This window comes from Charadrius vociferus, unplaced genomic scaffold, assembly GCF_000708025.1.
Source record: "Charadrius vociferus isolate BGI_N301 unplaced genomic scaffold, ASM70802v2 scaffold147, whole genome shotgun sequence".
NCBI classification, from domain to species: domain Eukaryota; kingdom Metazoa; phylum Chordata; class Aves; order Charadriiformes; family Charadriidae; genus Charadrius; species Charadrius vociferus.
The window spans coordinates 1,773,279-1,800,393 of record NW_009649570.1 but is presented as its reverse complement, the minus strand read 5'-3'; the positions used below and the strand labels follow the sequence as shown (position 1 = coordinate 1,800,393).

Sequence of the window (27,115 nt, the reverse complement as noted above, 5' to 3'; positions counted from 1 at the left end):
TAGATACATGTTTTAAATTGCTGGAACAGACTGTGGAGTGTAATGCAAGTACAGTTAGAACAGAGCTGTTACAGCACCAAAATGTAAACACATCGAAGTTCCAAGCACATGATAATAGGAGAATCATTTAAGCTGGTAAAAGTACGATATAGTCATGCTTAAGTAAGCCAAACAAACATACAACTTAACATGCACATATGCTTTATTACTTATTATTTTGAATAGCAAGGACTAAACATAACATTACAGTTTAAGTCTATGCTCTGTTCCAAGGTGCGTATACCAAATTCTTAAGGCAGTCAGAACTGGGTATGTGATGCTAAGAACCCTTTTTTCCCCTAAAATGTTAACATATTACATATTCTGACAAAAAGATTACTCCAAGCGTCATCTCTTATCCACAAGTAATCATAATTCATGTCAGATTCTAAGGGAGTCGTGTGCAAGATCATGTACACTAACAACTACTAAATTCAGTACAATGTACATAAATTTTGAAATACTTTTATCAATTTCTCAGAAAGTTATAAAATAATGAAAATCGAAGAAGGTAAAAGCATTCTTAACACTGAAATACAGCAACAACCTCTCCATAGCTATCAACATGCTATCATCAGATAAATCTGTCATACATGGTGACTTCGACCATGTTTAATATTCCTTTAATTTTCTTGGACTCTAGGAGCCACACAGAGTCTTTAAGATATACAAGTAGCACCTTAACAGAATGAATGCAGAGGAACTGAGGGCAAAACATGGGTTAATGAAGCCACCTTTTCCAGAAAAAAGTAAGTCTTAGATTAGATCAAATATTAATGTGAATTACTTAAGTCACTAAATACTTATTAGGAATATTAAGTTCCAGATTGTAAAGAAGTTAGTTATTTCACAAAAAATACAACTACTAAGTAACTTTGTACCTGTGACCCTGTATGTAATTTTCTTCAGAATATGTTTAGTTTGGTTAGTTATTCAAATGATAAATGGTATCTTAGTGGAAGCAGTACATAAAATAATCTACATTTTAATCACACTGAAAACAAATAATGGAGTGTGATAAGTATGTGTCCATTAGACGTGCAGTTACCACATGCAAAACCATCAGTGTAATGCCATACTTTTCATTAAGAACATTACAGCAAAAAAACAAATGAAAATAAAAAACCCAGCAGAAACAATCCCCCAACCTTCTAACAAATACCACAGTTGCATGCAGTAAACAAATCCATATTATCTACTTAGAATTACACCATTTATCAAGAACTATGTGCCTTCCGCGAGAGGCACATGCTTGTATTTTGCCTTATGACCAGTAGGGCATGTTGTAGTAGAACTAACATTTTGACAGTTCAGACAAATGTGTTAAGTCAGATTTTAAAATTCACTATTATCCAAGTGAATTTCAATGCTCAGTCAACCTTTAAAAAAAAATATTAAATGTGAATAAATTTACCTGTCATACTTAAGGCCATTTTCTTTCACCTACAGCTATTAAAGATAAATGTCTTTAAGCAGGAGTTCTTACACCTTCTTTAAATATAAAATAACAGAAAATCATGATCTAGTAATTTTAAAATCAACAATTTGGAAATAGGAGGTAGGAAACACACTATAGCTAATGGACTTTGAAACATAACCAAACAAAGGCTGTAAACAAGATTTTTAGACCTCTGAAGTAACAGTATTAAGTCTTCTACTTCAAAACTCCAGGGGATAACATATTCCCCACAATTCTAAGCAGGTACCCTCAAAAAAACAAAAAAGTTTTTTGTATCAGTGGCTGCCAAAAAAAGGCAGAAAATACAAGTGAAGTATCTGGCAAACATTAGCATTACATGGAATTTACACCATTTACAACTTCAAGATATACATGTAGCTATTCTAAGGAAAAATAAAATACAGCTTTCCAAAAGTTGCAAGATCAGGGACTAAAGATGTTAACTCAGTAATCAGCTATGTTTTACTCAGCAAAATATGGGTAACTGTTTCCAAATAAAACTTCTTCAAGAAAGAAAGCACATTTAACACTCCAACAGAAACTACGTAGCATAGAAGTTAAACATAATTTAGTTGTACAGTATGTTAATAGTGGACAAATTCAGTATTAAGACTGACGTGCGAATACAGTGGCATTGCTCCTGTACAAATTACAGTATCTTCATTTCTTCTGCACAGCAAGAAATACTCTTGTAAGTTGATGCTATATAAGAGCATTAGACATTCAGAAACATATTTCTGAGTGCTATAAAGTACATTCCTGAGGACATACTCTCAGTGTTTAACAAGTATGAGGCAACTCTCTCAAGAGAATATCAAGTGTTGTGCAGTTAAAGAAGGAAACAAAATAAAAGTAAAAACACTAAGGAAAGAGAGTCTTTCAGCTGAACTGTTACTTTTAAAAAACTGCTAGTCTGACATTGCATTTGTTTGGAAGTGTTACTATTTCCCAAACATCAGAGCTTGTCTACCTGCTAATGAGTAAACTACCATCAGATATCGCATACGAAATGAAAAGAGTTCGTAATCCGTACAAGATACTTTTTCTACGTTCTATTGAAATAGTCTGAGAGAAACTAAAAATGAACTTTTTACCTTGATTAAAGACGTGATCACAATTGCACCAGCATTCACCATAGGGTTATGAGGCCTGTCTGTGAAATAAAGTTTTCAATTACAAATATATCCCAAGGCACATTTGTCAAACAAAACCAGTCAAGTGTTTAACTGAAAAATGATAAATATTGATGTATGACTTAAAGCTACGATTACATAACATAGTCCTAAAGTAAAAATACTGCAATCCAACATTATAGATAATTTTTTGTAATTCTGAGCAAAGTATTTTACAGCTTAGAACAACTCAACCTAATGCTACTTAACAGTCCAGTAAATTAATCAGTTTGGCATCATTTCATTAACGAAAATTTTCAATCCTCTCTCTCCAATGTTCTAAGTTTTGATCAATGCAACATTGGCAAGTGGAACAACCCCTAAGGGACCTTCCAATTTTTCTCCAAGTTACCAAGTTTCAGTTATTTTAAAAGTGTTCAAACAAGTCCTTTAAAATAAAAGAGAATTTGAGTTCTTGAATTTCCTTATTGCTGTACATAAATATAAATTCCTGATTCTTTATAAGAATAAGAGGTTTCTATTCACAGCTGCTGAGATACAAATAACGATTTACTCATCCTCACTAGAATTTAACTTACTTTATAATAGACTTGCATATACCTGCTACACAACTCTATCTTTTTATCACTAATCTCCATATTTATATCATATAATCTCCACATTCTCCAAATATTTTTGCATTCCCAGTCATTCTTGGCTGCTCATGTGAATGAATCACCTTCTTTTTTTCTTTCTTCTTTTTCCAAAAAAATCTTTCCTTATCAGATGTCTACTTTTCCCCAAATACAAGTCTTCATTCATCAACATCTACCTCCTCCAGTTTTGATTGTTTGGTGGTGTTTTTTTTTTTAACTAACATTTTCACTGTGCCTTCTAACTAGGATGTTGAATTTTGAGGGTTCTGGTGTCTGAAAACCTCAACCAATTCTCAATACATTAATATTGTGGACAGGTTTGAATTCTTTTTATTTGCTGTTACTTTGTTTGTCTCCAAATTCCAAAAAATATTCATTTAAAAAAACATACAAAGTGTTTAATATTTTTTATATACAATACACACGCTTAGAGGAACTTGAGATGATCGCTTTTTGGAGATTAGTCTGATATTCACAGTACATACACACACATATTTTCCCATGAAAATTACACTGGTCGTGGTCAATGGCACTTAGCCATCTATGACTATCAGATAATCTCCAAAAACTAATTATCTCAAGTTCCTTCTAGTATTTTTTACAGAGTCAATATTAAAAAGGAACTTAAAGGTGAGACCAATACATTCTGTCTAAAAAGAATGAAGCTCCCCTAAAATACAAACTTCATGTCTATATGCTATTTTTAAAGTTGTTAGTGACATTCCTTCTCTGTCTGCAACAGACTCCTGAATTGTTCTCATTTCATCTGATTGTACTTAAGACCCACCTATATCGAACACCCTGTTCTACTTGTGTCAATAACGCAAGTAACCTGGGTCAAATATATTTAATTTTTGATTAAAACCCGAGTCTCTGTAGCAAAAATGTAGCATTTCCATAGCTTCATAACTCTGTCTCTCCCTAGGAACCAAAAGCCTGAACACAAGTCAAATGACTATTCACAGCATCACAGCCTGCTGGTCAGAAAGGACATCTGGAGGTCATCTCCTCCACCCTCCCACTCAAAGTCAGTCTATTGTCTTTATTTTGGCTAGTCTTGAAAACCTTCAAACATGGCAAATCCTCTACCCCTCTAGACAACTGTTCCTCTTAGATGATACGTTTAGCCCAGCATCCAACCTGCACCTCCCAAGCCACCATGTGGGGCCACTGGCCCTTATTACATCATCTGCCACTACCAAGAACAGTTACACAAATCTTCATCTTTGGAATCGCTCTTTAAGTGGCTCCCAGGGGAGCCCCTAACCTGCCCTTTCAGCTGCTCCTTGGGAGTTATGTGCCCTGGCTGCCACAGCACCTTGGCAACTCTCCACTGGAGCCCCTTCCAGTTTTTCAGTATTCTCCTTGAACTGGGGATCCTAACTCCAGGCACACAGTCAAACATAACACTGGCCTCATGCATGATGAGAACACACTGTCACCCTCATTTCTTGCTCTAGCTATGCTTTGCTTTTTTCCAGCTTCCTCTCATCAACACCAGGTATCATTCCAGTCTATAAACATATTAACAACTTAATCATACACAACCCATTCTAAAAGTATTTTTATAAATGTTTTGCTCTTGATTCTTCTACACATCTCTATGGCTTCAATCTGCCACACAGTATAAGGCAAAAAATAAATAATCCCAAACCCCACATCGCGTGTATATTTCAATAAAAAGGATGTGTAATGTTTGTTTAGCGTTCAGCAACTCAAAAGCTTATCAATGTGGTTAGTCCACACAACAGAATATACCCTCAGAAATTCTACTGCATCTCATTTCCTTGAAGATGTCACTGCTTACCTTCAACGTCACAAGGCATTCTTGGTTACCTCTTCTTCTACCCTGAAGATTCCTCTCTGACTGCTTAATATCTCAAACTACGTGTACCAGTTTTGGTCACTTTACAACCAACACACCACCATGTGGTGACCTCACATAAAGAATGGGAAGAACCTTCTGATGAAAGGAGATATGGACTTTCCTGAACATGCTTCTGAAATTTAAGTTGTGTTTTGTTCCCCCCTTGACAAGTAAACATGGAACAGTCATTGTTGGAGCCTTAACAGCTAAGGGGAGGTACAGCAGTCTGGCTTACCACACGCTAACAAAAGCCCTTCTTTGAGGGTCTCTCCTACTGCTGCCTAACACTAGCACATCACAGAACTGAGTAGGACATCTCCCATTAATCACTGCTGCCTCTTCTAAGCAGAATACACCCTAGTAGGGTATCCAGGTCCCAGGAAAGCAATTTACACTACCATCTGGATAGCACCAAATAATGCTGTCCAAACACTTCCCACACATAGGTATCTGTAATTTACAAATAACCTGCTTATCTTGCCACAATAGCTACAGGCTTCTTGAGAGGTGGTTGATGCTCCAAGCCTGTCTGTGTTTAAGAGGCATTTGGACAATGCCCTTAATAATATACTTCAACTTTTAATCAGCCCTGAATCGGTCAGGTAGTTGGACTAGATGATTGTTGTAGGCCCCTTCCAACTGAACTATTTTATTCTATTCTACAGCGAAGAACCTCTCCACTGACTTAAGATACACTGGTCCTTTTTAAGGGCCAAGATGCCTAAATAAAATCTTACATTCTGAAAGATTCCTGCTCATTTCAGAGATGTCTCCCATTCCTATCAATAATACTTCCGTTCCCATTAATTTTTTCACCTCTTAGGGATATATAGGTTCTGACGATACATTAATTTTTAAGGAAAGTCATCCAAAAATCTCCTTCTAAAGCAGCAGCAACTACAGATTTACCTCACAGTTGGTGCCATCAGCAAGGGGATTCCACATTGTACAATGACAAGGAACAAAGATTGATACTATAATTGCAAGTTTGCCAGAGGTGAATAAACTTGTCTTTAAATCTTTAGAAAGAGGTATCAAACTCTGCAAAGCTAACTGACACACATCACTAAAAACACACACATACACTCCCTGTACATAATCAAATAATAAAGGCAATGACCTGCCCAGACGGAAAAAAAAATAATCTTACACAGCTCCACTGCAAGTCTCTTATATTGCTGTATTATCTCATACTTCAGAGTAAATTCATGGTTTTATCCTTAATGAAAAACACAACTCACAATAACACTTCAACTTTAACTGAGGTGCCCTGATTAAGTCTAGCAGTGATTCAATGATTTGCCGCTTGCATAAACAACCCACCTAACAGCCTCTGAATAATAAATATATTCCTCTCCAATATGGTGCTCTGTTTCTTCTGTGGGAAGGAGATACTTGTCTATAACAGCCTTTTACATAGACAACTGCAATGTATTTAACAGGTACATCTGAATTTAAAATAAAAGAAAACATAATTTATTTAGGTACCTAAAAATCTCTCCACTGGACATCACTATTGAACAGTGAAAAATATGTATGTTTCTTAATACCTCAAAACTGCTTGACAATTAGCATGATTGCTCCAGCAACGTGCCACGCAATTATGCCATATGCAAACTAGACCTTTCCCCTAACAAGCTCAAATTACAGTGCTTTTCCTTTGCCAGTTCCAACTTTTTTGGCCCATCATTGGCCTTAGACCTTTCTTGTATGACTGGTGTGCAGTCTTTGCCTTCAGAAAGTAGAGCTTGCCACACATACACAATACAGACATTTTAATATACAGAACAATTCATCATGGCAAGCTCTTTCTGAAAGGACAAAGTGTGTTTGTCCAATACAAAAACTTCAAGAATTCCACCTTTAGTTAACAAAATCCTTCAGCAGAGTAAACAATTTCCTGGCAATCCCTCAATTCAGTTCCAATGCAACATTTATTACTGGACTACGTTTACAAACAACTTTATTACTGGACTAATTCTACATATAGTTACCATCAAGAGAAGGTCCCATGTATGGATAAGAAATACTAACTGTACATACGTGTGTTGTCAGACATGTTGCATTATGAACTCAACAAGCATGAAAAAACCTGCACGCTGCTCGATGACCATAAAAGTTATTCCTGACAATGCCTATTTTCAGACACATTTTTACTGTGTAAAATTCCTGATCTACTTTAATCAACTAGAATAATCTGCTTTTAATTAACATGGGAATTACTTTAGTCCTCTAGAAACCTGAATTGTTCGATGGGCCGTATGTTCCCTTTGATAAGGAAAGTTTAAAAATTGAATATTCACAAGACTGCAGAATTTTCCAAATTTCTATTGCACAGATGTTACTGAAAACATACATGATTCTTAGAAACACTTTTTTGTTATAAGTTGGCGCATTTAGCTATGATTTAAAATCGTCTTGTAATAGCCTCCATTCTTTCCAGCTTGAATCTCAATACTAGTAAACAAAGAAATGAAAGAACACTCCGTTTTAGGATTCTTTAATGTAGTACCTTTAAAAAAATACCTTCAGAGGCATGTCTAACCAGTTTTCAAATACCTGCATATCACTTCATAAAATCCCGATTACAAGCATGAAATTCAACTACATCAGAATAACTAGAAAGCCAATAGATTAAGTATCTATATTATATACATTTATTTTCAAGTCTGATCTTCAAAGTAGTTATGTATGTTCAAATTCCCAAATACTCTGCATACCCAAACTTCATACATCAATTTAAAGCTACAAGTAAAGCATAATCCCTTCTTCCCTCCTCCTCTAACAGAAACTCAGTTTGCCTTTCTCTCCCTGTAACTGAAACGTTCCTATTTATTAGACTTCTACCTTCTGTTTTAGCCCTTCATTTAAGGACTGTACAGATAAAAGGCTGGGTTAGTTCTAACACATTTTTCTCATGTCAGTTACAACAGCCACACAAGCACATACTTAAAAATTAACATTTCTATCATGGAAATTAGTCATCTCTATTAATTTCATGCACACTGGTCAAACTTTCAATAATGCCAATTCTCTTATTGTATAACAGTCTTATAAACATCCTAAAGTCTAACAAATAAATAAAATACAAATAAAAACAAATTGTTACAGCTTCATCGTCTCATGGTTCAATTTTAAAAGTAGCAATGAAAAAAAAAATAAAAACAGCTACTATACTTTCTGTCATTTCCTTAAAAATTAAAACACACCTATATTGATCCAAAGGAAAAAATGGGCAATTTTCAGCACTTTTCAAAAATCAAAACTTTTTTATATGAAAGCTTTCTTAGGACATGAAAGGCAGTCTTCTTCACTGTACAACACTGTATTTGGAAAAACTAGGAAAGCAAAAACAAGACAGCAAAGCTTGCGAAAATGCTTAATTCCCTCTTGGAGACATATACATGTTAGTATTTCATTACCACTTACTAATATAATATAAAAGACGACATATATTGTCAAGATCCTTTTTTTTTGTAAGTATGGAAAGATGATTTTAAGGTACGTACTAAATATAATTATGTATGATTTTTTATATTCACAATATAGATATCCAAGTCAGAATTCAATACAGTCCTTGATAAAAATATCATCTAAGCCTTATGCTCTTAATTAAATATTAATTGCAATACCATGGCAACAGAAACATTGTTCTCTTACTGAGAAGGATCCGCTAGAAGAAACATTTGTGTTTCAGAGATAACATCCAGTATTTCCTCCAAGGCTACATGAGTCATCCTTCTCAGATTTTTGACATAATGTTTTTAAAAATAACATTTTCATGCTTGAGAATTAAAATAATATGAAAAAGAAATAATCTAGATAAGTACCGTAGAAGAAATTCTTACTAAAGCACTCCTGCCACATGAAAAAAACCCAAAAACAAAAACATTGTTTTGAATCAATAGCCAAATACAATTTAGAATAATCTCTGGGAAGATGTGTTCAATTTCGCCATCTGGAAACCAGCCAGCGCTGGTCTTTGGCACTAGCACCTGCTTCTCAGAGGGTTGAGAAGGGAAGTGATATACGTGTTTCTTAAAATCACTTTAACATCTTTGATCCTTTCACCATCTTTTTACAGAAGGCATGATTAAGGAACACTTGCTACCAACTCAACCAAATAAATATACATTTCAAATACTGGCATTATCAAAATTCTTGGTTTTTCCTGCAGCTGGATGCTAGCAAAAAGAACAGAAGTAATAAAGCACCTTTATTAGCATTCTAAATTAGGCAAAAGTGAGTGACAAAGGATGAGCCTACCTTGCTGATGGCAAAAAAATTTGGGACACTGCCTAATAATAAGACTTAAGAGGATACAGTAAAATGAAAAGACTGAAAAAAACCACGTAGCTTGTTTTATAATTTTCTAAAATTGAGTATTTGCATTATTAAGTACTACAGAAATCTCTTACCATCTTCATTCAGGAACAATTTGTTGAATCTTAATCCACTAGGCTCTTTACCAACATATCTGTGCACATACTCTGTGCCAAGGTCATTAACAGCAATAGCATATTTCAAAGGCTTTACACAGGACTGAAGACAAAATGGAACTTTGGTATCGCCAACAGAATGCCTGTGAAAAACACAGATGAAAAGGTTTGAAATTTCCTGTTTCCCAGCTGTGGCAAGTAGAGTGTTAAATGCTTAATTTATTCTTCAACCTACTAGGACTATTACCAAAAATACCCAAATAACCAAAAGCGAATTATTAAGTCTCCTTTTGAAGAACAGAATAAAAAGACTTAAAGGTTTTAACAATTGCCTCCATAAGCTAAGCATAAGAAAATCACTTGCTGGTGATTACTGCAGATGTAACAAAATAAAAGCAAGTTCAGAAATGGGTTTGTACCAGAGCAAAAAAATCACCTTAGAGCTCTGTTATCACACCCTACTCAATTGCAAACCACGTACTCACCAGGGCATGACCTGAATATCCCCGCTATACATATTTATGTCTATATGAACAAAGATGAGGTCCAATTCAGTTTTAGAATTTGAGGGCAATAATTAGATAGCTGCATTTACATTCCCTTTGATAATGGCATAGGTATTTTATTACAATTATTAAATGCTGTCCTTTGGAAGGTTTACTTTCAACATCTAAGTCAGACTGCATTGAAGAATGACTCATACAAGCAGCATATGCCCCATCTAGAGCCAAAGGCTCCAAGCAACCACCTAATGGCAAATTCAGAAGTGTATTTGCTTCTTTTCTTTGCAGAAAATGTGAGAGAGTTTCAGAGAAATTCACAACACCATTTTGGCATTATAAAAATCAACATTATACAACATTAAACATTCTAAAAACTAACATTATCAAAATTTTGATGTTATAATATATATGTTATAACATCCAAAACAAAGCAAAACACTAATTTAAAATATTCAAAAAGGAGAACATTTTTACTTCTAAAGCTCTTTTACTATGAATAAACTATAATTCAGAGACTTAAGCAGGGAGCTGAACAATACTTCAACTCACTTGTACAGCTCTTCCTCTAGAGATTATAGAGCATTCAGCTAGTAAGAAACAAATACACAGATCATAGCAAACCACATTAAAATGTTCCCCGACCCACAGTTACCATAAGCAAGTCTGATGCTCTCTCAAGAATGCCCCATTCACTTGGGACACACCAGATGCCTTAAAATTATGGTATTCAGAATATGCAGTATGACCACATCAAACTGCAGCACAGCAGAGACATGCAAGCTGATGAATATCTCACATTGTCTAGCCCCAAAGGTGAACACAGAATAGTTCACCTTGCTTCTCAGCTAGGTAGTGTGAGCTACTCCTTTATTTTTGAGCTCGTAACTGTCTCTGCTACACTGAGTAAAAATAAAATCACTCTCGATATAACTAAGACCTATATAACCCATTACAGGAGAAAGTTTAACAAACCTGAAAAGCAAAATCATGTTAAGTTCTGTCCAGTCTCCACATCTTCAATTTCTTTATATGATATGGATCTGATTTTTTTCAGTGATATATAATGATCGTATAATAATGCTACAGTAAGAATATTAAAATGTAAAAAAGGAACTAACTTAAGTACATTGTGACTTAGAAAAAATAACGTAGCTCAAGGCATGGGTACTATTAAAAAAGCTCTTCAACTTCCACCGATTAATACTGTGTAAGCATTGTTTCTATCCTGTCCTTTGGTAATCACTGAAATTACCCACAGCTTCATTACTGTGTTTGGATCACAAACACAATATAATTGAGCTTCAAATACAGTATTTACAAATACTATTTAAACAATATTTTATAATAATAGCAAAATCATTCAGCTTAAGCAGAGAAGTTGAAAAAAGTTAAGAAAAATGACCAAGTGGATCTCACTTCTTGAACAACTCCAATGAAGCTTTTCCTTTATTAAACCACGAGATATCATGAAGTGCTGTATATCATAGAATCACAGAATATCTCAAGTTAGAAGGGACCCATAAGGATCATCGTGTTCAACTCCCTGATGCTTGCAATATCTGATATTTTAAATAATTGAAATAGTGAAGTCTAGAAGTTAGAATATACCTCTGTCCATCCACTGTGCAAAGTGACACACCCCACAAATCAGGGCTGAACTTGGCCAGTTGTGGAATATAGTCAGCAACCTATCACGATGTGAAATAAAAACAGAGATATTACAACATCCAAAATATTTAACCATATGTTAACATATTTTAATTAAAATAAATGCCAATGGAAAGGATACACAAGTTACAACGGAATTATTCCACTAATAATCACCTAGTATACCCAAAACTTCATTACAAATTATTATATTCACTAGATCATTTTCAAATAAAATATTTTTGCAATGAAAGTACAAACTTCAGCACATTCTAAGAGGAATCTCTGTCCCATGTTACAGTATGTTTAGCCTTTTCAAATCACATAAAATTTTAGATTGTAATAAAGTTTGGGGGGTTTCAATTAATTTATTGAAGATAAGCACTAGAATAAACTTTAAGTACTAACATAGCTATAGTGTTGACAACCATTTCTGTCACACAACCCAGCCAGTTGTGTAGAGTAGCATAATTCTTCTACAGGCTAAGTTTAGTCTGACAAATTATATAGCAGTTTTATAGTTTATGTAAAATACAGAACAATGATATTTTCTTTATACCTCAAATTGTAAAAGATCATTAGAGATAAGGAGCTTTATTTCTAACACAGTTTACAAGTTGCAGACATAATTCAGCTTCCAAAATTATTTTATCAATTACCAGTTTAACATTTTGCTAAAAATGTTAAGAAAAATCTGTCTACTTAACAAATATATTTGGTTAATATCAAGAAATCTATAGAAGTTTGAAGCTGAATTTACAAACAGGTTACCTTTCCTCCAGATTGTTTTTTAGCACTTTCATATAACTCATCAATATGTGAAGTAAACGACATAAAATCTGGAATGACAAACTTCCTTCTGAAAGCTTGAGTAAGCAACACAATATTACTTTGTACACACCTGCAAAGAGTTAAAAAAAATTTATTAGTACTTTGACAAACTACTACTGTCAAAAAGCCTACTTATGCTATTTAAGTATGGACCATCAGTCTCTTGAAGCCTACAAGAACAGGTCTTTAATACAAAAACTTTTCAATTTTCCATTCCATAATTAAAAAAAAATAAAATAAAATTGTTTCATTGCATTTGCTTTTATGCCCTTTTATTTGAAGTCTGTATGTCAAGTTTCAACTGTAAGGTTGTACTGCCAGGTACTATCAACTTGCCTTCAAGCAGCAGCTAAGCTTGCAAAAGGGATCTAAGCCACCCATTTCTTGCGATCAAGACATGTGACAGCCATCTAACCCAGCCCTTGTCCAAAGAAGGGCTAATTTCAAAGTTAGATTGGACTTCTGAGGTTCAGGGTTGGCTTCTCTCGTTCCAACTGGTTTCACCATGAACGAACAAAGCGACTGCCAACGCACCAAACTGGCACTAAAATCCACTCTAGTAAGAACATAACCCTGTGGAAGTACTCGATTAGTTACTTGATTAGTACTCGATAACTGAACTAAACAAAAGTTAACAGTGAGCAGTACTGCAAGTCTCTTGCTTCAAACTATCACCAGTTAAGGAATCCTTGCTGCCTTTTAACCCACAATACATTATCACCCACACCCTCTGAACATCAGCCCATCTGGTACATTTAGAAAACTGATAAGGTAAAAAGGAAAGGACTTATCTAGGAGAAACAGAAGAAGGGAAGGATCAAAAGACAAGCCGAGACATGCTGCTCAAAGTGGTGTGCCTGTGGGTGGGGGCTGAGTAGGAGCAGGCATGGGAATTGGGAGCCATTATCACCACGTTAGTTGAAATACAACCTGATAAAGGGTATTAGGAGCCCTATCCCAGTGCAAGGAAGAGAAAGGGAGGTTTAACACCAAACAGTTTCGTTAACACTGTCATACTACCCAGAAACAAACTCTTAATTCAGATAAATGGGAAGTTAAGAACATCTAGGCACATATTACAAATGAGCATTTATCCTTCCAATGAAGACTTATTCAGCAAAGTAAAAAATTATTTTTCAGGGAAATACTTTCACTTGGAATAGATACTTCCAATAATCCTATTAATAAAAGTCATTATCAGTTCAAAATTAAATTGCATGAAGACCAGTGAACAGACAGAATTATCTTCCCTTTGAATCCCCTTCTCTTCTTCTAAAGCTTCAGTTTGAACTCCTTTGTATTTCGGAAGCTTTATGCCAAATTCAGCTGACAACCACTTCAGATGCTGGAAGGCACTGCTCTCCAAGAGTGAAACAGTAGAGAAGCTTCCGGTGTACAAACTGGCATGTTAAGAACTGCTCTGTCTGTAATAAGCTGCTTTGACAGCCTGTATTAAAATAGCAATTGAGTTGGTTTTGTTGTAATTTGTCATGCTTATCCACTCCTTTTTTACATATCATGCAAAAAATCCTGTTCATTTTTGTTCCCAGCAGCCTCCAATTATAGTTACCTACTCCAGGTATTAACAACACCTTTTCAAAAGTAATTAATAACAGTTAATGGCAGTTACACATGCTGAAGGGAAAATACCACACATACACACTAAGTTTAACCTTCAGATACACTTCTACATTGTCTGAATCACCTGGACAGCATTAAGAACTCTTGTAAGAAAAAAAGTTCATCTAAACCTATTAGAACAACTCAAGAAAATGAAGTGAGGAAAACAACAAGAAGGCAGTTTGCACTGAAATACAATCCTCTGATACCACATTACAGTTCTGAAACAGAAAGGGCATTTATACACTTACCAACTCACACCAAGTCTAGGATTCAATAATTCAATCATGTAAACTCACTGCAGAACTAGCTATGCTGGTTAAGGACATTACCTAATTCTGCAAGAAGTTATTGTTCCCAGACTTCTACCAAGGTCAGTGTCTGAGTATTTACTCTGGCACTCCTTAACCCAGGCAAACCATATGAATTCACAGACATTAAATACGGGAGTTCAATTAATCTAGATGGGTATTTGGAACAAATACTGCGTGGGAAGAATGACAGGGGTCTCAGTAAGCTCCAATTAATGGGGCAGTAATATTTTCAATAAACAGAGGACACTAGCCTTGACAGCCTCTAATATTCTGCAACTGGCATATCCTCCCCACCAGAGTTTCTAACTGTTTTATGTTCCAGGTAATTCTTTGGAGACAAATGGCCTGAAGCTCAGGAGAAGTGGAGCGGTAGGAAAAGACCACAGGAAGGAATTTAGGTAAATGAATATATTGATAAATAAAAATCTTTCTACAGTCAAGTTTTACTAACATAGCCCTTATCCCACACACTTTAGCAGTGTTCACAATCAGTACACTAAAAACCTTACACCTCAAATTCTTCCATTTCTCGAGACTTTGTAGTCTCACCCTAAAAAAATCCGTCTTGCCAAATCCCAATGCAAGAACTTCTTCCCCCATTTGAAAACACATCTTTCCAAACTATAAAACTTCAGTGAAAGTAACAGTGTCTGGCTTTTTTTGCAAACTGAATCTTTGGTCTCTAGTATAAAGTTAGGATCACTTTGTTTCCAAGTTGTTTCCCAACACTTATCTGTTCTTTTTCAAGTTCTGGGTCTGCTTGCTGATTATTGCTTTCCTACACAAAGTAGACATCTGCTAAACAGTGTCTGAACTCCCAACAATTCTGAAGAACTGTTAGGCTACCCACATAGCTGAATGGACACCTTTTTTCCTGCTTGAAAAGCTACAGTACGAGCATTACAAAAAGGAATGTGAAACTCCATTTCGAACTAGCAAGACTAGCTCTGTAGAAGTGTTCAATATGTTTAGACATTTTAGGGAAAAAAAGGTGATGTTATTTTGACAAATGAGGCATTAATATTACAACACAGGGGAAGTCCTCTACATCTTTTGTCAAAAGCTTTCTAGTTAATCAAACAAATAGGATGAAAACATTTATTAATACCTGGGTTGAGCATATCTAAAGTGAAACTTTTCCCCAGTATTTGCTACATAGAAGACCAAGAGCAGCACAGCCACTCAGAAGCAAATAGATAACCCCGTTTGAGATCCAGCAACAGAATGTCAGGTTTGTGCTTAGAACATAACATACCCAGATTGCTGCCTCAGCAGAGATTTGGCTAGCAAGACCTAGGTCAATAAAGGAAGACATACAGCACCTTGTGACAAAGGCCAAGTCTACAAAACCAAGTAAGTCATTCTGAAAAAGAATTGAGTTTAAACCTCAGAGCTATAACTGTTAGTCAGTAGTTATCATCTCATTCAAGTTCACACCGTTTTCAAAATAACTCAATTCAGATTTCCTCATGCCTTTCCTTCCGCCCCCACCATTGACCAAAATATTGTTAGTTAAGAAATAGGGCTTTTTGCAAGTCTTCTATTTTCCTGTTAGCAACGAGCTATGAGTTAAAGGAAAAGCTAAGAGGGGTAGGAGGATTGCTTACAAAGAGTATTAGAAATTTTTCTACAAATTAGCTACCATGTCATAGAAACAGATCTAAACAGAAAGATATGGCAAAATGAGCACACTTCGTGAAGAAGATCAGCACATACAATCTTCCGTATTTGTTAAGTTGCCTAAGTTTTATCTAAAAATAGTTAGATAGCACTACTAGAAAGTAGTAGCTACTTTATTAAGTGGTACCACAGCTAGTGTACAAAAAAAGAAAAAGAAAAGAAAATTCACATGCTGCGCTGCTTTCAGTAAGCAGGCTGTTCTCATCGAGGTATCATTCAGGCTACAAAGACCACGTGATATGTTATATAGATGCAACATGAGCAGCTAATTCAAGAAATTTGTCAAGCACTCCCTCTGAAATGTGCACCACTGAAGCCTTCAAGGAGACAAAAGATTAAAATCCCAAGTTGTTCTGCCTATAACATGGAGATTTTTTCCAAATTGTTATTTAAGTGGAGAGCACTGTAAAGCCAAAAATCTTCAAAATAAAGCAATTTTAGTCAAATTGGAATCTAATGTTTAGAACCACTAAAAAGGTGTTGAACAGATGCACAAGCTAAAATATTTTACAGGTAATTTCTACTGGACTCAATTGATCTAGTCAAGCTTATGCTATCACTAATCCATGTCACTTATCCTTGATGCTTTATTTGATCTAGCAGCTTTGGATTCAAATTCAACAGAATTGCACAACTGATTTTTATGTTTAGGGAACTGAAGCTTCAAAGTCCTAAGGTAAGTAAAGCTGAGTAGAAACATTATTATATTTCAAACCTTAAACACCTGGAGAAGAACAAATACAGGAACCTTGTACAAGTCTCTACACAGCAAATGCAGTATGCCTAGGAGAAATACATAACTGAAGTTTTGGGGGGTTAATTTATAAAAGAGGTTAACACCTGATGCTGCAAAGGAAAACCCACTATGTGAAAAGAGATTTACCTCTCCACTGCCTGCATAGTCCTTATGTTCAAAACCCTTCCTACACAAGCAACCACGTAAGCTTTCCACAAATTATCATAGTAACAACCACTCTAACACAGAGGATCAAATCCTAGAGATAGGACGTGAAACATTGGCATTACAATATTCAGCCCTCTAATTAGAAATCACTTGTCTTTTTTAAAATATAGAGCCCTTGCCTAAAACGTAATTCATCGTTTACTGTTACAAACAAGCCTTCTAGAATACATGTAACACATAACAGCAAAAGCGTTCCCTTTCCAATCCAACCATACACCAAGGAAGGTTTCTGACTCAGAGTTTTTAGTGTGCTGACAAATAACCAGTGAAGGCCTAGTCTTGAACTTAAATACAAGAATAAAGCTAGCCTTTGTATCTTTAAGAAGTATCCTACATTTGATTAAGGACTTGACTGGTTTGTTATTTTGTCACACACACACTCATTTTTTTCCTCAATGTACTTCCAAAAATGTTTATATATATTTAAAAATATATAATATATATTTCATGTCTATATTTATATAAAATATGTAAATATACATGCATATACTGCATACTATTTTATATACTTATATTTATATGATATATATGCAATTATATATCTAAACACACCTTTTTTTATACACCTACACATACATATTTTAAATTGTAACTAAGAGGAAATCGCACTAAACAGTACTAGCTCACAAATTCAAAAACTGCTCAGAACAACAAAAATGTGCCAATTTTCACAAAAGTATACTCTTCATAAAAGAATCAAGTTTTAGATATTATGTCATGTATCCTGTAAATGGAATAAAAATATATATTCAAAAATAGTTTACAAATTTCATTTCAAGATTTAAGAGCCACTAAAATTCCAATCTTTTGGCAGACAAAGACTGTAAGTAGGGGAGCAAAGGAGTGAGCTTGGAAGGAACTGAAAACAACCTGAACAGTGCTTATATTGTTCAGCTAACTGATCACAGACTTTTCTTAAAAAAAAAAAAAAAAGTTTCACTAAAATACAGTACATCAATCTTTTCCAAAACAGACCAAAGCAGTGTCTACAGTCCTAACTGCTCTCAAGTCTACATATCTTGAAATTTAACTTCATCAGTATTTAATCTGAAGTTCATGAAAAATAGAGTGATGTAGCGAGAAAGAAGTTTTATGTGCTCATACTAAATACTCCATGCTGCATCAAGTAATTTACTTGGCATCTGACCGAGAGTTGCAGTATGGGGTCACCTACATATGCAAACAACACTGATACATTAAACTCTTGTGGAGATCACACAATCCGTCTGCTGCATGAAACCACAGAACAAACATACAAAAACAGCATCAGTAGGAGTGAGTGTTTGACTCCCTTTCTAATTACACATTGATTTGTATACCTTATGTCTCTCCTAACACAGCAGTCAGTAACATACAGACAACATTCTTTCAGAATTATACAGTTACATTATTGACAGAAAGTTTACTTTTTAAAAAGGTCTTTGTCCAGCATAACACCATCTGAAGTTGTTTGAAGGGTCAGTCTTAACATATCCATGCACTCTTTCAATCGGGGATCAGATGTACGTAATCCTGTAGATTTGAGTGCCTATTACAATAAAACAATAATTACTAAAATGAAAAAATATGCTATTACAATCAAGTTCTCTACTGCTCGGTCTCATTTATCAAGATAAGAGACTGCCAATGCATTATCAACAGAGACATTTTGACATCTCATTGGTCCTTTTGCTATTTCCTTCTGCCATTTTGGCTGCATCTGATGTCAAAGGATTAATGTAATTTGAAATCCACAGTGGTCCAACTACATTTTACACAAGTGCAAATACTACCCAGCCCTGCCACAGACACTTTCAAGTACACTCTTTTGCACAGCAAAGAAGTGCGTAACAATACTAGTACACTCATTCTCTTACTTAATGACAGAAACAGTGTTGGGACGGGGAGGAACACAGTTACATTCCTTGCTGCAGCTAGCCATGTATAACAGAAATTCTTTGCTCTGTATTTGTGCATTTAGAATGTTAAGAAAACCTTGTAATAGTTAGCTTTCATACAGCACTCCGGAACAGTAAACTTACAGTTATGAATTTGTGAACTGGTATTTTTTCTTGTCCTTCTGCAATAGTATAAAAAAGTAGATCTTCTAAGCTAGGAAGGAGACCTTGTTTCACTTTACTGAAAAAGAAAAAAAAAAAGAAAGAAAATACATGCAGATTAGTTTAGTGCATATTTTTATTTATACACATTTTTCATTATTCACAAGGAAACACATTTTCACTAGCAATATAACTGCTACCATTAATTTCAAAGAACGCTTTTATCAGTGAATACAAAGCTTAACTCAGCTTTAAGTAGGAAAAAAATGGTACTATTAAAAGTAGCATACATACACTTTACAACAGCAAACATTAACGGCAACAGTCATGTTTTTACTAACATACATTTATTGCTAAGGTTATATTTAGAATTTTTTTGGAGCAGATTCATCATATTTCCCGTGACGTTACAGAGGATAGACACGTTACTTGCATAGAGGATAAAGTATTTCTAAGAGTCAAAGACCTACAGGCCTCATAATAAAGGTGTAAGATAAAATTGACCCAATGGTTCCACAGACAAGAGAAAGTAAAGAGATAATGAATGTGTATTATTTTCTGTAAAGAGATAATGAATGTGTATTATTTTCTGTAAAGAGATAATGAATGTGTATTATTTTCTGCAAAATAGTCCTGGGTTTAGGAACTCCTAGAAGGATTCCTAAGGCCCTTGTCCTTCTAGAAGCTTATGGAAGCCACAACAGTTACAGGGAACACAAGCAAAGTCATCTGCAGCCCAGAACAGTAACCTGAACCAGGCACCAGAAGCAGTAACTCTGAACATGCATGCTTAGCAGACTAAGTTAACATGCAGTGTAGATACATCTTTAATTGTCACTATGTTTATCAGTGTAAATACACTGGCTCTCCAAGCATTCCACGTGTTAACTATTTTATTCAGAGATACGCTTCCTGTACGCCTGCATTTTTTTTGTAACTTACATCTCCATTTTAAGTGAAATGTGAAGGAAACCTACAAGATTAAGCATCAAGAGTCCTTCCAAGGAGAAAGCTGTAACATTGACAGATTTCCCTCAAAGCCTTCGCAAGTTCTCTAAAAGTTTAACCTCAGCGTTTCATCTTTCCTTGATATTCTAAAGAATCCTGCAGCAGGTAGGAACACAAGTCTGTACTCAATTCTTTACGCTTCCCTGTGAGTATGGCATCGTAGCTAGCATCCACCTGGAACGTACGCTTCCATACTGATAGAGGCAGTAAAGGGCTTCAGATCAATTCTTTTAGTTCCCTGAAGCACTTTGCTTTGTTTCTAGACAAAGTCAGTTTAGAGAAAGCAAATGTTCTGATGCTTGACAAGCAAAAATAAGCAAAAAGAAAACAACAGTTCTCTAATAAATGTAGACATAAACTAATACACAGAGTATGCAGTCTTATGTTATTTTAGCCACCAATTTTGAAGCTCAATCTTATAATCTAATAATGTTGGCAATACTTTTTTACTCTACAGTAATGTATAGAAGTTATTGCCCAAAAGTAGAATGCTCAATGGCAATTTATCTATTTTTACACATGTATGCATGTATGTACAAAAAGCAGGTCAATTCTAGTCATGAAAGTTTTCATAAGATTAGTAATTCTTTGAATATCAGCACTCACGGTTATAAGTACAAAAATAAAATAGTACAACTAAGCACAGATCCTAGGTAGGTCAATGCAATCTTACAGACTGACACTTAATCCCCCCTCCTCTCACAATACTAGCTTAGTCTAGCTCAGCAACAGGTCAGATTTATGATTATTTTTAATAAAAATCTGATTATATCCAAATAACCTTTTAAATTTAAGACAACCTTTAGATTGCACTCTCCTCCCTCCCCTCCTCCTAACTAGCAGTGAAAACCAGTAGTAAAAATCTCACTTCTCATTTTCCAATTTATTTAAAACACTGTACTTATATACTAAGAACAGAAGACAGCTTTGTAAGCCAACAGAACTTTCCTTGTCTTCCAGTCTGGATTTTTTTTTTTTTTTTTTAAATGATGCTGGCTGACTAATACACAGACAGGCAGGCAATTCAACCAAGACAAACACTTGCAACTACCTCAAGCAAATTACTGAACACCCTGTTTCCTAAAGAAAATTCCAGTCTTCCACACAGCACATTGCGCTTTCAATCTTTTGAGAACAGTTATGTCCAGTCAAGCCAATAGAACCAAAACTACTAACATACCAACAAAAGCTTCACCCTGTAGCTGCAGAGTTAGGATACAGATACGGACTTTGTTTTTTAAAGCTACACCAAGTTACATAGTCTACACCCCTATGTTTTCCCCATTTACACAGAGCATGTAACTAAGCTCCCCAAAGTTTCGAGATTTTATGTTTTAAGGAATGTCTCTGCTACAAAGCTTGTTACTGGACTGCTGGAGGTGTGAAGAGGAAACTTCTGTATTTTACTTTGACAAAACAAGCCAGCAAACACGCTGAAAAAATTTAACTGATAACCTATTCAATTACAAGATTCTGAGCTATTACTCAGAATTTTACAGGTGTTCCAAATCTGGAATTTCTATATGAAAGGATGCAGAAAAAAACTTCAGACATTTGACCAGGATTTTTATGTGCCTTTTCATAAGATTTTAATCTATTAAAGAGATGTGCACCTGCCTCAGCATAAATACTCTCTTGACATAGCTTCCACATCTTTCACATCTGCTGCTGTTCAATATTGGGTCAGTCAGCCTAATTTAACAATGGATCTGCACTGACTGCCAAAGCAAAGAGGATGGCATTCAATATATTTACAGAAAATTGCTCTTTGTCAAATAGTCCATCTTTTGATAAAGTTTATCAGCTAAATAGAGGTGGAAAGGCTTGCTCTGCAGTTTATTGGGTCAGTGATGTCAGTAACTAATGTTTGCTTAACCTAAAAGCTATGTTTTGGCACCGTGAGCACACTTAGCAAGATAGTGCTGTTCAGCACACAGTGTAAAGAGCTGTTTTTCAAGTCAGGCAACTTGCAATTTCCACAGTTGAATTAAAGTGGAAATTCCAGTTGATTCCATTTCATAAATAATGACTTTTCACACTTATTTCCCTTCATTAAAAAAAAAAAAATAAAATAATCAAGTACCAGACTGTTACACTACCGGACTTCTTCAGTGGTACTCCAACCTGTGGGCTAGAAAACTGGCAGATGGTCCACACTGCTCTTTAAATATAAACAGAATGCAGGAATTCCAAGCACAAGGACTTTGTGGTCCATACCATTCCTTCCTTCAGCTCTCCATTTTGCATCAGTACAATGCTTATACCAGATTTCACAGAGGATTTTGTATTAACAAAAGCTGAATTACAATCTCTACAACATCAGAGAGACTAAATTTCAAATACAGCGAAGCATTCCCACTTTGTACTTCAGGATGTAACTCGCAAAATGCAGAACAGGATTTATAGAACAACAAGAGATATAAAGATAGATATCGCTAATAATAGTTAAAGGCTCATTATTAACCTGAAGACATCAGTCATAAAAATCCGAGGTCACAACTGCCACAATAAATGGTCCCTCAGGGGTCTGTATGGGGACCAGTACTGTTCAATATCTTCATCAATGACAGACAGTGAGATCAAGTGCACCCTCAGCAAGTTTGCAGAAGACACCAAGCTGAGCGGTGCTGTTGACATGCCTGAGGGACACAGTGCCATCCAGAGGGACCTGGACAAGCTCAAAAAGTGGGCCCATGTGAATCTCATGAGGTTCAACAAGGCCAAGTACAGAGTCCTGCACCTGGGTCACAGCAACCCCCAGTATCAATACAGGCTAGGTGATGAAGGGATTGAGAGCAGCCCTGAGGAGGAGGACTTGGGGGTACTGGTGGATGAAACGCTGGACATGAGCTGGCAGTGTGTGCTCACAGCCCAGAAGGCCAACAGCATCCTGGGCTGCATCAAAAGAAGCATGGCCAGCAGATCGAGGCAGGTGATTCTGCCCCTCTACTCTGCTCTCGTAAGACCCCACCTGGAGCACTGCGTCCAGCTCCAGAGTCCTCAGCACAGGAAAGACATGTACCTGTTGGAGCAGGTCCAGAAGAGGGCCACCAAGATGATCAGAGGGCTGGAGCACCTTCCTACAAGGACAGGCTAAGAGAGTTGGGGTTGTTACCCTGGAGAAGGGAATGCTCTGGGGACACCTTAAAGAGGCCCTTCAGTGCTAAAAGGGGGCCTATAGGAAAGATGGGGACAGACTTTTTGGCCTGTTGTGATAGGACAAGGGGTCATGGTCTTAAACTAAAAGAAGGAAGATTTAGACTAGATACAAGGAGGAAATTCTTTACAGCGAGGGTGGTAAGGCACTGAAACAGGCTGCCCAGAGAGGTGGCAGATGCACCATCCCTGGAAACATTCAAGGTCAGGTTGGATGGGCCTCTGAGCAACCTGACCTACTTGAAGATGTCCCTGCTCATTGCAGGGGAGGTTGGACCAGGTGACCTTTATAGGTCCCTTCCAACCCAAACTATTCTACGATTCTCTGAAAGCTGCAAGGGCTGCAACCCACAGTTGGTATTCACTCTTATCTAAAACTGGCATCTTGAAGAAGTTGTCACCTTACTACAGATAACAGATCTCCAACTAAAAGACATAAACACCTGTCAAGTCACTAAATAACTACTTTCTCTCCATTTGCATACTTAGACACTGATTCCCATTAATAGTGGTGGGTAACCATTTACCTGAGAACTTACCAAGATTCAGATAAAACTACATGCTTATAAAGAGACCAATGATGGACATGTTTTAGTAGATGACAAAGTGTTTATAGTTAAAACAAGAATTGTTGCTTCAAAACCTTAGCCTTGAAGCAAGTTATGAAAGGTCTAATAAAAGTATACTTCTAACAGTTTCTTGCATCTGCAAGTATTATATCCACACTCTGACAGGAGTAACAGGGAGACAAACCACTGCCTGGTTACTGCACAGTTATTCCTCTGGAATCTGGCCTGGGTGCAAAAGCAAAATGAATTTTAAAAGGTATCTTCAGAATTCATCCCTGTCCTTAAAAAGGAGTGCTACTGCTCTCTTCTTATTTTAAGGAAAAAAAAAACCAAACACACACACACAACCAAACACTTTCACTAACCATTTTGCTATATTCCATATACTAGTACCCATCACTATTGCCATTTAGCTATACTTTAAAAATCAGGGTTGCTCACATTTTGCTCCCCCTTCTCACCTTAATCAAGGCCTTTGTAATTTAGAAATAGCTTATACTAGGATAAACTACGTTTGAGCCTACTAATGTCCACCATAAAACGTAAGAACAAAAACGCACACTTATACTGAAAGTAAAAGTGAACAATGCACAGTTATACAGAAAGCAGAAGTAATAGAAGCACTACTAAATATTATACAAGTTTATAATTTAGGACTGTACTGGCTTATTGTGTTTTAAGTATTTAAACATGAACATAGACATAGCTGCATTTTAATCCACAGCCTTCATTAATCAAAATTGCCAGTTTAAGCTCAAATATTTTTCTTTTCCAAAATACATTAAGTTTCAGGTGGATACACAGAGGGAGGGCTGGATAGCAGGAATAAGGAGATGGTGGAAGATGTTTAGGAAGAAAAAATGCACAAGGGGATCCAGTTATGCAATGGGATACTAGTTATTTCATCAGCCACAAGAGCTCATAATTTATTCCCTCTATGCTGAATCAAACTGTTCTAAATTTTTTTCAGTCTTTGCACAAAATACTTTAGGTTTTCACTTGCAACTCCTACTCTCTGTATATGAGGAACATTAAGCAAGCAAACAAGCAAGAAAATCTTAGTGCTGTCTTTGACACCGTAGGTTATTCCAGCATCCTAGAACAATGACCTTAACAACCAAATGGAAAAAATAATCCCCCAAACCAAACAAACAAAACAAAGCATAAAAAGGACTACTGTCTTCCCTGTTTGGTCCACAAATCATCTGCCAAACACAAGTCAAATGTTATATACTGCTAGATGGCAAAGTGCTGGAATCAGCAGAACACACAGACTACACTGACTTAGCCCAGTTGTCAATTTAGTTCAGAAACCTGTCTTTTTAAGAACTTCACTTTTCTTCTGAATCCTGCGCTCTGTCTTAGTATAGCAAAGATTTCCACATGTAATGTACCATCTACAAATGCTTAAGGAAGATTTTCATAATTCTGCATTAAGAAAAATCAGAATGGAAGCGTCCAGCAGCCTGGCTAATGTGCCACCAGGAATTCATGTACAGCCTGAACTGAAGAGAAGCTGTTTCCAGCTTTTTTCCTTGTTCATTGCTATATGCTGTATGTTTTATATAATTGTTCCTTGTTCATTTTGCAGTAAGGCTCGAAGAACAAGCACCTGACTTTCAAATACATCCTTCTGTCAAAAGCCAGTAGTGATTGTAAGTGTCTAACTGGTTTGTGACTACATAGCTTTACCAGACATATTAGAAATCATAGGATTTCCTGCATCGATGCTAGCTTTAGGAAGCTGTTATAAAAGCTCAGTTTAAGAAAATGTTACCTCTTTAATAAATCACCTTTTTAGCATCTTCAAAAACCCCTCACAGTTAACACACTGTTTTTTATGGTACTGTATTTCTCATTGAAAACAGAAGTACAACCTTTATAAACCACACCTACTTGAGCCACAGCTGAATGTTTTGTTACAAAGCATTATGTAGAGAGCTAATTCAAAGAGACTTCATATATGTTGAACAACAGTATAAATATAATGAAAATACACATGATCATGTATTATACTGTATATGTATATACATGTGTGCATATATATAACCTGATATGCACACATTTTAAGGCATTTGACAGCAGAAATGATAAGCGATGCCTTTAAAGACCATCATACCCCACTGGAACAAAAAGCTTGAAGCAAGCTGAGCAGCTAAGATATTCCCCACCTGTCACGTCAGAGTTTGAGCTAACAAAACCAAACCCCAAAAACCCAACTCAAAAGCAGAACTATTAACAAGCTAAAGGCTGAAGCGTTCCCAACTGGTCTTGTGGAATCTTTTTCAGACTTCCTCTTAGCATTAGGCTAACAGAGACTTTTCTCAGTGTTAAAACAAGGCCTTATTTCCCCTGTCTTTTGCCTTTTCATCTAGGTAATAAGCATAGCAAAGCCTGGGAAAGCTGCTTGGGTTTAGATTTTAATTATGCTGCCCCATAAGCAGCGCAAAGATGATACATGGGCTGCCTACAGAAAAGCCAAGCGACGTGTTCCAAACACACAGAAAGGAGATGAGTCTTCACAGGGCTTGCTGATAGCCTTTGACAAGAAGTTTGACAGCTTATCAGCAATAGCAAGTGTACTGAGGTTCAAACAAGCAATGGGCAAACCGTCAGATGGAGAGGTGGGAAGCGAACAAGACTTTTCCAAGACCTGCATGATGCTGAGGACTATCACAGCACAGTGCTAAGGAGAACCATCAGTCCATTTACTTCATCATTTTACTCTATCCAAGGTATGCACTACTGGGCATTACCAGTGACACAAACTGGAGCTGATACATTTGTCCCTGAACAGTTTTGTTAAGAATTTTTCAGGTTCTAGGTGGGGGAATATTAACAGTCTTATCATTCTATTACCTGCATGTACCTTTGTCACTTAGGGACAAATTGGGACCTCTTGGCACAAGGCCGTGTTCTACAGCACCTATGAACGTGAACATTTGTACACACCACTCATGGGTGGCAATATCTGTCCCTAACTGCCCTAGATGTAGACGTGGAAAAGATAGCGCTGCAACACTTCCAAGGCAGAACTACACACCACGTACATTGCCTTTAATAATTAATGTAAGATGACACAGCTTTCACTTCTCTTGGAAAATATTTTATGCGAGTGGCAGCGCTAGAATAAAAACACACTAATGCACGCTGCCTCCTCTGAGCCAAAGCACAAGATATCCTCCCTCAACCCCTCCAACCCAACCCCCCCC

At 36.2% G+C, this 27,115-nt stretch overlaps 1 protein-coding gene across 1 annotated transcript in view; it reads right to left on the bottom strand.

The window, feature by feature from the left end:
• Nucleotides 1–27,115, bottom strand: part of GLS (glutaminase) — a 105,741-nt gene that overhangs the window by 37,075 nt on the left and 41,551 nt on the right. The window contains exons 2-7 of the mRNA XM_009890221.1: nucleotides 19,153–19,249; nucleotides 18,538–18,659; nucleotides 12,494–12,623; nucleotides 11,684–11,763; nucleotides 9,552–9,715; nucleotides 2,593–2,651 (exon numbers count right to left, since the gene is read on the bottom strand). Coding sequence (XP_009888523.1) covers nucleotides 2,593–2,651; nucleotides 9,552–9,715; nucleotides 11,684–11,763; nucleotides 12,494–12,623; nucleotides 18,538–18,659; nucleotides 19,153–19,249 — 652 coding nt within the window. The remainder of the gene's footprint in view (nucleotides 1–2,592; nucleotides 2,652–9,551; nucleotides 9,716–11,683; nucleotides 11,764–12,493; nucleotides 12,624–18,537; nucleotides 18,660–19,152; nucleotides 19,250–27,115) is intronic.